The sequence below is a fragment of the Camelina sativa genome, chromosome 13, assembly GCF_030686135.1.
Source record: "Camelina sativa cultivar CO46 ecotype springtype chromosome 13, ASM3068613v1".
Classification (NCBI taxonomy): domain Eukaryota; kingdom Viridiplantae; phylum Streptophyta; class Magnoliopsida; order Brassicales; family Brassicaceae; genus Camelina; species Camelina sativa.
In genome coordinates this window covers 20731938-20745036 of record NC_141892.1, presented here as the reverse complement: position 1 = coordinate 20745036, position 13099 = coordinate 20731938, and the positions used below count along the sequence as shown (strand labels likewise).

Below are 13099 nucleotides of genomic sequence, written 5' to 3'. Positions count from 1 at the left end.
ACAAAAATCCTAGTATCACTCAACATAATAATTTTACTAAGACAAAATGTCTTTGAAACTCCATGAGTTTCTTTGAGACTTTGGAGAATGCTAGACATCGATAATTATGAATCTGATGTCTTTGGAAGTCGAGAGACTAGCTCATCTAAACCTTTCAATTACTTTTGCACTGTATAAAATATATGTACACGTGCTTTATATATTCTCATAAGAGAAATATATTTTTGATTATAAAGACGTTTCATTCTCTTTAAATCTTATATAACACATATAATTATTCTTTACGAATAAACAAATTAAATAAACAAAGTATAAATTCAGAAAATAAAATAAGAGTTATAACCTTATATATAAGAATTTAATAGAAATGACTTTTCTTTGATCGTAGAGTAGGCAGAGCCTATCATATATAATGATCAATCCGGAAAAGACGAAGCTTTTTATTTGATCATAAATGAGGCAGAACCTCTATATGTATAACGATCAGTCCAGAAATGACATAGCCTTATATTTGATCATATAGAAGACAAAAACCGAACTTTCCAGAAAGGACATTGCCTTTTGTTAGATCGTGATGGAGGGGCGAAGCCTACCATATCAAATGATCAATCCAAATATTATATAGCTTTATATATGATCGTAAAGGAAGCAAAGCCTACCATATATAACGATCTATCTATCCAAAAAACATAGCTTTTATTTGATCGTGAAGGAGGCAGAGCCTACCATATATCTATCGATCTATCCGGATATGATTTAGCTATAGATTTGATTGTTGAAGAGGCAACGCTTACAACTTATGACGATCAATCTGGAAAATGACATAATTTCACAAAGTCTATAATATTTATGTTCTATAAACATATATGAAAATAATATAGATTTACTTACCTTGTAATAGCTCCAGCGGTAAAGACATCGTGCTGATAACGTGTTGTGAACTATAATTACAAAACACTTATATGTGTTTGTAATACTATGAAAAAGAACAAGAAATAATAAAGTGAAAGAGAGGGAGGAGCAGCCACGAGAGAGTGAGAGAGATTAGAGAATCCTTTCTTTGATCAAAGACAACTTGTATATTTTACTCTTTTTACACAACTCCTTATCTATAGTGTATTACAAAAGACGTGAGTCACACACTTATTCACTTAGGTAATGACAAGTGGTAAGTTATGTAATATTACATGAACAAGTGTCATGACATGTGTCTTGTGATGGATTATAATATTATCATTTTAATAGGAAAATTAATTGTTTGATAGAAAATACCTAAAATATTTATTGTGATCAATAATATACTTATTTATTTTTATTTTAAATCGTACATTGTGCTAGTTTAATTAACAAAAAAGTACAAACATGCCCAAATAAAAGCCCTTATGACTATGTCATGGTCTACAACTTATTATTGAAGAAAATAAAAAATTTCTTTGACTCCCGTACCAAAAATTTAAACTTGGTTATCTGATGATCTGATAAATATGAAGATTCGATCCATCTAATATGGTTTTATCAACAATAATAAACGCAGTGGCATTCTTCGCGTCTGTATAAATGATTCGGTATTTTCTTGCAAGTACCAACGCCACTGGAATGTTTCCTCTTACATTGAGTTTTACACCCTTCAATGATGCATGATGAGGAGGATTCGCAACTACAATTGTCAATTTTTTCATTCTTTTTCCTTAAGTCACAATCCTGTGGTACACAATGTATATTACCTTTTATAACATCAAGACACAAGTTTTTTCCGTGTGTTTTCTTTACCATCACCCCTAGTATAGAAAATATTAAGACATAAAAATCAGTTTAAAAAAAGAAATAAAAATATTAATTCCATATTTCTAGAATACTAATATTTAACAAAATTTTCACATATTAATAAATTATAATATCATAGTTGATTGTTAGAAAATAATATATAATATATATAGATATATATTCTATAACTATGATATAAATGAAAATATAAAATTTTAAAATATTAGTATTTATGAAACAAATAGAAATGTAGTTTTTAAACATCTATTTTACTTAATCAAAAGAGTAAAATATTGTAGAGAATATATATATATATATATATTGTAGAGAAATAAAACTTGTCGGGACTCAATTGTATAAGTAATGCAACGACCTGACTTGTTTTTTTTAATAATAATAAATAATAATAATAAATAACTATAACTAGTGGTCCCATATCCAATAGCCACCTAACCACAATCACAAACAACAACGGAATATCAAAACCAATTAATTAACCAACAGAACCAATAATCCAATATTAATTCATAATAGAATAACCAATAACCAATCCAAACCATTTCAATGTCAAACAACAGGAAACCAAGGAACCGGCAACCTAGCAAGTTCTAAAGACCCAACTCTAGCAACCTAGCAACGCCAGACAACATCCAATCGAGTCCCTAGAACATCTTCCTTTTCATTGCGTTGATTCCACGATCACACTTTGCCTTTACCTGCACCACAAACACAAATTGAGATGCCTGAGTATTTGATAAATACTCAGTGAGGTAATTCTTCCATCTACTGGGCTATACACACTAGCAACAATGACTCCAATGTTCCAAACAATCAACAAACAAAACACACAAACCAAGAAAACGAACATCGTCACACTGGAAGGGAGGTGCCGACCGACACTGGCATTGGTGTCGACCGACACTACCCCACAGTGTCGATCGATGCCCATTTTTGCTGGTGTCGACCGACACCTAGTGGTGTCGATCGACACTCCACCTGCAATTGCGATCCGCACAAAGCTGAGAGTCGAATCTGGCTTCCCAATCTCCTCCAAATCATCCAATACTCAAAACCCATGCCAGAAACATCATTAGGAACCTGTATAATCCAATCCCCAGCAAGGAAACACACAAAAACAACAGTAAATAAGCAAGAACAAGAAAATCAAGGGCTTAGATTAGCCATGGTCATGCACTCACCTCTTACAGGAAGATTCTGAACCACATCAACGAATCCCACCCTCCTAACAAGCCTCTAGCTCCTTCCTAGCCTTGCATCTCTCAAGAAAAGCCAAGAAAACTCACCAATCTCTCTCAAAAGCACAAGAACTCTCTTTTCTCCCTTTTCTCTCAATAATCACAAAGCGGCAGACCAAACAATCTCTCCAAAACCCTTCTGGTCGACAAATAACTTAAATACCTCGGTCCAATGGTTTTCCTAAACCAAACCGGTTCAAATCGATAATTAAATCGATCTGGTCGAACCAGAATAAGTGGTGTCGACCGTCACCACATGAGTGTCGATCGACACCCACCACCAAAACGCAGAATTTTGGTTCGCGAGCATTATAAGTACTTTCTAGAAACTTCTTAAAATTGAATAAATAAAATAAACAATATCCTTCCGTCTAACAATAAATAAACTCAAAGTAGTATTTTTTTACTGTAAACTTGATTTTTATGAAATGTAAGCGATTGGCTGCTCTAATAAGCAAAATAAAATAAAACAAAATAAACTATACGAACATGGACAAAATAAAATGAAATAAAATAATTGTCGTTCTTTAGTGGAAATTTAATTAAAAATGACGTACTGTTAAGTAAGAAACATAATTTTTGGACTCACTCTAAATTAAATGATGAGATTTAGGAATAAGCGACTAATTATCTAGTGAAAAAAAAAGATGTTCGAACTCATGTACAAACTCCAAAAATACTATAAAAATAGTTGTTAGTATACTGGTACATATCGAAAGCTATTATTGTTTGTAATCAGATAGTTGTATTTATTTTTATTTTGGTAAAATAATTGAATTTATTTTGTCGAAAAGAAGTAACATTTTCTTGCCAATTAAGTTATTTTTGTATGGTAATATATAAATTACTTAAATAGTTGTATATGTAAATACAAACCTATAGCAAGAAGGGTGAAGATTGTTAGAGTGGTGGCCGAGACTTTATTGGTTTACTCATCTCATATGCTACGAATGAATTGGAGGAGTAAATGAAATAAAATAATTGTCGTTTTTTGTATGGACATCAAAAATACCTGGGAGGCTGTAGAACTCGTCTACCATCCTACTATATTAATTACGAAATACAAATAGAAAACTAATATTATAAATTGTAAAATGTTACATTGTCATGTCATTAGTTTTGTATAATTATTAGACAACTTTTTTTTTGTGACTAAGTGTAGAATTTTAATTTCCATTTGTTTGTTATATTTATTTGTTTTGTTTATTGTTTGAGATTATATTAGGATTGTTAATTATTAGAAAAAAAATAAAAAGGATTTAAATGCATAATAAGTAACTTATAAGTTATTATATATTTGCACAAAAAAGCTATCTAATTAAATCACAATTTTGCTAATGATTTTGTTTTTACACAATCTTAGTTAAATAGATTTGATTTGATATGTCAAATATTCTTAGTGTTGACCGCATAATAAAATGAGGATTTAACCCGTATTTCGGACTAAGTTAATGATACTTTAAATTTATATTAATGTCATTTAAAACTTGTCATGTTTATAACCCGTTCCACCATATCACCACATTCTATAGTCTTTTAATATTTGTATAAGTTTACATATTCATATTTTTAAAAGCTTTTATTAAGTTTATATCAATATATAATAATATTCAAAAATGTAATTTTTTTTATATATTTCATATATTAAACAGTTTAACTAAATAACTGATATGTCTATATTTTGTCTCTCCTTATTATGTATTTATCATGCATTTAGGTAGGATAACTCATTGTTTGCATCATTGATAGTCTCTTTTGCATAGAATGTATACTTAGTTAGTTTTGCATAAGTACTACTTTGCATCGAGCTTTTTGGAGTATTTCAGGTATTTAGGAGCTATCCAGACTCTTAAAACAAAATGGTGCCTGAGACGTCCATTTGACTCGGGCACACTCTTGGGAGAGACATCATACGACTCCAGCACCACCTTGAGGATTCACGCCATGCAACCCCAAGAACACCTTGAGGATTCACGCCATGCGACTCCAACAACACCTTGAGGATTCACGCCATCACTTACTGATCACTCTCTCTCAATGACTCTTAGGAAACTCGGTCTATGCTTGATGGATCTCTCTGTCTCTCTGGCGGCGGCGTAAGGATTTCTAATACGGTGCTCTCTCGAGAGCTTAGGGTTGTCTATCTTTATATAGGGTCGACTAAACCACCCTGGACTTTCTTAAAACGATAAGCCTTATCGCGCTCCAAGTTCCCTTTTCTTTCGCAACTATCCTTATCATACCCGGATTGCCTTTTCCGCGAGTTTCCATTATCCTCGAGTTTCCATATATGTGAGTCGGTCTAGTTCCTTCACAAGGATTCTAAGTTCATGGGCCATCCATCGGCCCATGGTCATAATCAAGTTTCCCTTGTCCCATCAGCCCGGTCCATCGTTCACCGATGCTTCTGTACCATCCGATAGTCCCACCTAACTCTCACTCTCACTAGCCACTTCACTCTTCCCATTTTCATTTGGGTTCTGTTTCTTCAATTCAAACATCTATTCACTACTGTCACTTCAGTAGTCTCGAACTCTCCATTTCCATTTCTTGGTACATTTGGATTCCCACATCCTATCGGGTCCATGGTCAATCGCTGATTGTACTACCACTCACAGCGTATGTACCGCTACTCATACTGCTACTCGTACCGCTACACATACTGCTACTCGTACTGCATACATACAACATGTGTATGGCTAACTGACCGATGCATGTACCGCGTGCATATCATGCCGGATGTTCCGATCCTATGTTCGTGCCAAACTCATGTTTAAGATCAAAGATGCTCTTGGTTGTGCGGATGTGACCTTCACTGCGGTTGGCTTGTGGCCATAGGTGATATGACTGGAGGTGATAAACCGATCGAAGATGCTCATGTTGACACATTCCTCCCCATTTGCCCTTTCATCCTCCAATTGATCCATATGTGCATTCATACACTCCAATCCTTGAACCCAAGAACCTTGATATATGGAGTTTTTATCGGTTTTGAGTCACTGTTTTCTCTCTTATTTTATACTTTTTATTGAGTCAAAGTGTGTTTTTGGAGTTTTGTAGTTCTTTATCGAGTCTTTATAGGTTTTAGAACACTTTGGAGGAAAATGGAAGAAAAATGAGCAATCATGGATGCAAACAAGCATATGAGATGGATGTTAGTTCACGTGAAAACCCGCCTACCAGAGGAATCCACCTGGCTAAGCAACGAAGATCAATACTTCAATCCACCTGGATGGTATGATCATGATACCATCCAAGAAAATCTGTGAACCTTGTTCAACACAAACAAAGTTGAAGATCAATACTTCCAGCCAAACAGCCATTTGGAATACATTCTTACCGCATTTAGAGCATATCTCGAAGTGGAATCAGTCCAATTAGATTTCGGATAAAAGAGTTATCCATTTTACAAATCAGGTGAATTTATGGCTATGCGATTTAGACCTACGAGCATTCAACAGAAAATTCCGACCAAGTCAAAAGGATTCAAGCTATGAACCAAACTGTTATGGAATCTTCATCCATCCTAGAACTACTGAGAATTGGAGTCTCATTCAATTCGGTTCACACTTGATAGATATAGATATTTCAAGTCTGTATCCGTCCTATTGAAATGACCTGACCCGTTTTTTTTTTTAAATAAATAATAATAATAATAACAATAATAATAATAATAATAATAATAATAATAATAATAATAATAATAATAATAATAATAATAATAATAATAATAATAATAATAATAATAATAATAATAATAATAATAATAATAAAATAAACTACAGCTAGTAGTCTCATACCCACTAGCCACCTAACCACAAACAACAATAAATATCCAATTATCCAATAACCATTATTCTGGATATTCCAATAATCCATAATCAAATAACAAAAGACATAGAACCAACAACCTAGCAATGTTCTACAGACTCAACTCTAGCAACCTAGCATAATCAGACAACATCCAATCGAGTCCCTAGAACATTATGCTCTTCATTGCCTTAATTCCACAATCACACTTTGCCTTTACCTGCATCACATACACAAATTGCAATGCATGAGTATTTTATAAACACTCAGTAAGGCAATCCTCCCATCTACTGGGCTATACACACAAGTAATAGAGATACTCTAACCATCAACAACAATCAACAAACAAACCATGCTCTGCATCGACCGACAGAAAGCTTGCATCGACCGACACCATCCAGAACAGCATCGACCGACACATGGTATGCATCAGTCGACACAAGGTTCACTTGCATCGACCGATGCTTCCACTTGCATCGACCGACGCATGCTCGACATCACACAGAACCCTAATCGCATCGACCGACGCCTCCACTTGGCATCGATCGATTCTCTTAGGTCAAACGGCACCGTCCTCGCACTTTCATTGACCGACGCACATAGTGCATCGACCGATGCACATAGTGCATCGACCGATGCACATGCCGAGCATCGTTTTTCCCCGAAGCTTCTCGCCGGATCTTCGTTCCTGCAACCACAAGAATCGATCCCAAGCCACAAGAAAGCTTCCTAACGCCTCAGATAACATTCTAACAAGCCTAACAACACATAAACAAACAGATCAGAGGAATTTCCAGCTTATATAAGCCATGGTCATGCACTTACCTTTGCCACAGAAGAAATCTGACCCAAACACAGGAAGAAAACGCTCCTAGGAAGCTCCTACAACGATCCCAGCTACAGATCTCTACAGAAACGCCTCCAATCTCCCAAAACTCACCAAGAACACTTAGAACTCTTTTCTCTCTTCTTTTCTCTCTGAAAACGGCTAAAACTCGTCGAATGAGACAAACATACAACTTAAGGGTTTTCCGTTTTCCCTTTGCCCAAAACGCAGCGTTTAACTTAAGTCAAAACGCAGGAAATTGAACATGCATCGACCGATGCTCCTCCAGCATCGATCGATGCACATCCCAAACCGGGATTCCGGTTCGCGGATGTTACACCTAGTCCTAGTTTCGCATCTGAGCTAAAGATCATGTTACACAGAGCAACTCAGACACATTTTCGACGCGAAACCACTTGGAGGATGTTAATGGATTTCTTATGTTTCCAACAAGATGGAGAACAAAAGATTTGGCCTAAGGAATACAAGGTTAAGACCCATTTTCCAAAGGAGGTCAATCTAGTTCTACACTTGAAGAGTTTTAGGTCCAATTGTTTTAGGAGCTTCCAGAATTATGTATGGCGACCAGGAGTTGTTTTTACTAAGCCCAAAGTGAAGAAATGATACAGCCCATATTGTTTCTCATCAGCAAATTGGACCAAGGAGTCAAAACAGAGAGAAGATCAAGAAAACACTTAATAGTTAATTCAAGAGATTATGGTCAAAGAGAGCATGGAAAATTATATTGGGGATGATGTCTATCAAGTCCAGTCCACTTTGAGCCTAATTCAAGTCCAAGAAAGTCAAAAATAATCACTTTATTTTGTAGTCAAAGAGGAGTGACGAAAATAAAGTTCAAGAGTCACTTTGAGAAGGGAAACACCAAGAATTGTTTCTTCATTCAGCTATCTATCTTTATTGTCTTCTAGTTTAAATAATAATTAAAACTTGGCTTTGTTACCAAGTTTATTATCTCTTTATAAACTCATGTAAGAGCAATAAAATAAACAACCAACGTTTTTTTAAAACTTTTTCTTTTGTGAGAGTGGTTCTCTTCTATTCTTCGTGAACAAAACCGAATGTTTGGTATGATTCGAACAATTAAAACCGACTGCTTGGTGTGATTCCAACAGTCAACAAAACCTGATCTCTTGGTTTGAGGCTGAGAGTTCAAACCGGTATATCAAGAGCTTTTCCGCAACTCTTGTGCAACCATTCGTTCCATCATCCTTATTCTTGAGGCTTCATTGTCTTTAGAATCAAAGTGTCTCTATCTACCAGCTCAAAGGTGTCAATTTCTTGGGAGAATCATATCACCTCTATATTAAGTTACAAGGTTATTAATACTTCCCTCTAGGAGGAGCATAATACAACAAAGTAATATACATAGGAGGAAATAAGGCTAGAGTATGTTGCTTAAATAAGAGTATAACATCGAGTTAAACTACAGCAAAAGAGATAACAAATTTGAAAGTAACTAGAGTACAAATAGTAAAAGCTACAATAAGTACTAAGACGAAGTTAAAAAGGTACTGAAACCATAGAGATAGTGAGATCCACTAAGAAGAAAGGCTACAAGAAATGATGGGAGGCTGACCAAGACCGAATCATGGGCCGCAAAACGATAATTTTGTCACACTCAAATACAAGGATTCAATGTGTTTTTAGAGACCTAACTTGCACTAAAGATGATGAATCATCAGCTCCCCAATAGTCGAGTACCGAAGAAAGAGTTCAAGATAAAACTGCTTTGCCACAAAACATGGTTTAACTATTAAAACCATCAGATAGTTTTTTCCCTCAAAATTACGGGTTCGTATTTTCTGGCCAAAATTGTAATTTTGTAATTTTCTCGTCAAAACATGATTCCATTTTTGTTTGTCAAAAGATGATTCTGTATTTTCCCTAAAAAACGCATGTCCTTATTTTTCCTGCCAAATCGTAATTCCATAATTTTCCCGATAAAAACATGACTCTATGTTTTTCCATCAAAAAATAATTTCCCAATTTTCCCGCCAAAAACATAATTTAATATTTTCGGCAAAAAACGTGATTTTGTATCTGTTTTTGCCAAAAACATAATTCCACAGTTTTTTTTGCCAAAAACACAACCATTTTCCGCCAAAAACGTGATATCACAACCCATTTATGTTATTACTTTTCCGCCAAAAACGTGATATCACAACTCATTTATGTTATTTGTAGTAATATATAATAATAATTATTTATTTATTTATTTTTAGTAAGTAAAACAAATTATTTTATGATTGTGGATAGAAGAAGAAGTGAGAAAGCTAGCTGACCCTCTACATAGAAGCTGAACGAGTCTTAAGGCTTAACTGTATAAAATATCAGATTAGCAAAAACTCCGAAAATAATTAACACCACATCCTTCTAAATCTGAATTTAGGAAGGTATATATATATATAGCTTAAAATAGAATATGGGATACATGCAATTCTTATATTTATGTAAACTTTTTTCTTTCTGTTTATTAATTTACTTTCTAAACACAATCAATTTGTTTTTATCATTTAAGATGAAGAAATTATTTTTACTTACGTTTACAGTTCTATTTATCTTCACTGTTCTTGTGATAGGTATGTATTTTTGTTTGGAAACATTTTAACAGATTATTACATATAGCCGTTTTAAAAGTTATAATTTTGAAAACCATATTATTTCTTCAAGATATCGATTCAACTATGGTATATATATTTTGTAGCATAACTATTTGTTCACCTTTGAATTCCATAATATTGGGTCTAACTCTTTTTATAAACAAAAATTGTTATAGACCTAAAAATTGGAACTGCAACTTGATATATTAGTATATTACACTGTTTCTTTCAATAATTTAGTATTTTATAGTTAAAAATTAAATTTATATAATATTTTAAAATCACCTCAGTATAATTCTTCTTAGTAAAATGTTTTGTGGTTTTGTCTAGAACAATCACTGATTTTTTTTTTTTTTTTTTTGTAAAAGTATTTGTTGTGTCAATACCTTTACTTACACTCAATAGAAAAAAATCTAATTTTTACCATTTTCTTCACGAAAACTTATGATTTTGTAATGTTTCATATATGAAAATAACAGGAACTGTACAAGAAAAGCTAACTACATGTAATAGGTTTTTACCTAAAAAACCTGGAAAATGTGTTAAAGAAGATTGTGATCGTTTGTGTAAGAAAAAATGGCCAAAAACAATTGTTGGTCGGTGCTGGCTACCAACGAATGCTACCCAGTGCCTCTGTCAACTATGTGGCACCAGAGCCGGCCCGTAGGACAATCTGGTGAACCAACAACAAGTGGTCCTTAATTTTATATTCAAAATTTGGCCTTCTTTGTTAAATTTAAGCAAATTTTTTAGAAATTTTTTGAGTTCAAACCTTCAAAATATAAAAAATCAGCCTTTTTATTTTTAGTTTGCAGCCTACTAAATTTTTGGGACGGATCTGTGTGGCGTCGCCAGCGAAATTCCTTAATTTTGTTTATCCATAATAAAACTTATATTACTAATCATTAAAATAAAGTAATAAAATATTTGTTGGATCTTCTTGTTCTGATCAGGGGCTGAGAAAGGGGTAAGTGATCTATAGTTAAATCAATAACCCAAAGCACACTCAACCACGATCTATTGGTGTCGTCGTAGCACTTCAGGGTCGAATCCTCAGAGACCAAACGATACACTATGAAATTATATAGACCGAGTATAGCTAAAGCAAAGAGAGAGTTTGTATTGCAAGTAACCGAACAAAACAGAAAATAAATAGAGTTTGTAAATTTAAGAGAAAGTATTGGGCTGAAGGAATCAAACAAGGATTATGATCACGAAAGTGGGTGATTGGTTGGGAAAGCTTTAGGAACCGTTCTTGAACTCGAATCTCAATTATAAAACTAACCTACTATCGCAGTGTTAGTTATCTATGCAAGGAATTGAATGAACCCTAAACCGTCGTTTGAATCTAAACAATCCTAGCAAGCATTAGGTTCTAGTCCGATTATGTTCACAAGGTGCCCCAACTTCAACTGTCGTTGGCTAAGGATCACCTTGCTCACCTATGTTCTTTCAAGTAATCCAACAACACTTTTGATGCCTAGATGAATTTAACCTAAGATCATAAACTAGGTAGCTAATCTAGTTTAAGAAATAAGTACAACAATAGATGAAGAACTCAAAAGATCAATCCCAAATCTAACAACCTAAATCAGTGAGTCATAAAACCCCCTTTGAAACCCGAAACCCAACAGTAAGACTACTCAGACATCGAACAGAGACAATCACAAATTAAATATGAAGAGAACATGTTTGAATTGCCAAAGAAGTAAAACGAGTTCAGAATTCTTCTCCAAAGGGTTAGAAAGGATAAGAGATCTTCTCCCAGACTTACAAGTGCTCAAAAACGGCGTAGAGTAAAAGTTCTTTTTCTAGGGGTCGAGCCCCGTGCTTAAATAATAAAATAAATCCCTAAAAAGTCGGTTTAAAACGAAAAAGGAAAGATTGCGTCGGGGGCGGGATTGGTCGATCTCGCGAGGATCAGTCGATCCGGAACGTTTTTTTTCTGCTTTCATTCCATCTGCCTTCTAGCTCGATCAGTCTTCAACCAATTGGCTCCAGATGTATGTCTTCATCCCCAAAACACTCAGTTTCCTTCCAAAGTAGCCTAGAACCTGTGCAGACTCACAAAGCACTAAAAAGACTCTAAAAGCACACTTTGACTCAATAAAAGACTCAAAACAAATACCAAAACTATGGTTAAAATCCTATAAAATACAGACACATCAATTCCCCCGGACTTGAATAATTGCTTGTCCTCAAGCAAGAACAGACAAAAACTCAGGAACAGAGAAAAGGTTTGAAAGTGGAAACTCACATATTCTTGGAAACCTCTTCTTTGCACTCTTCATCAAATCAAATTAAGAACTACTTTTTGTACTCTGCCCATGATTAGGATCAACACTCCCTACTCTGAACTCCACGGCCTTAGAGAACCTTCAGTCTCCCCATCGTTGTCTCTCTACATCAGATTAGTAAAAGAGTGCGGTCTTACCATGGGAATATCGATCATTGAACTTAATTGACTCCTTCAACCTTTTATCGCCCAAGAACTCCTCTTATGCTCCCTTTCCTCTCTCTTTTCTCACTTCCAAAGGATTGATTTCTCCCTAATTTTCTAGGGTATCATTTTATTTTTTTTATCAATCCTTTGCTCTTTTCTGGTGGACAGGTTTCCATGAGTTCCGAAAGATGCACGGGTTTACGCACAACCCTCGGTTCACTTCTTTTATTACCTATATCCTTTTCTTCTTTCTTCTTCTTTTTCTTTTTTCTTTTTACTGAGTACTGAAGGGAAGAGAGAGGGGAAGCATACTTTGTGAGGAGTTGCATCTCTCGTGAGGCTCGAGGGAGGAGTCTTGTCCGATGTATACCAAGCCCCA

The 13099-nt window shown here is 34.6% G+C and overlaps 1 protein-coding gene across 1 annotated transcript; it reads left to right on the top strand.

Annotated features, from left to right (window-relative positions):
* The first annotated feature begins 10116 nt into the window (after positions 1–10116).
* Positions 10117–11215, top strand: LOC147929787 (putative defensin-like protein 142). Its single transcript, XM_087480166.1, has 2 exons — positions 10117–10256; positions 10757–11215. The coding sequence occupies exons 1-2, from the start codon at positions 10196–10198 to the stop codon at positions 10942–10944; spliced, it is 249 nt and encodes an 82-aa protein (XP_087336292.1). The 5' UTR covers positions 10117–10195; the 3' UTR covers positions 10945–11215.
* Positions 11216–13099: the final 1884 nt, after the last annotated feature.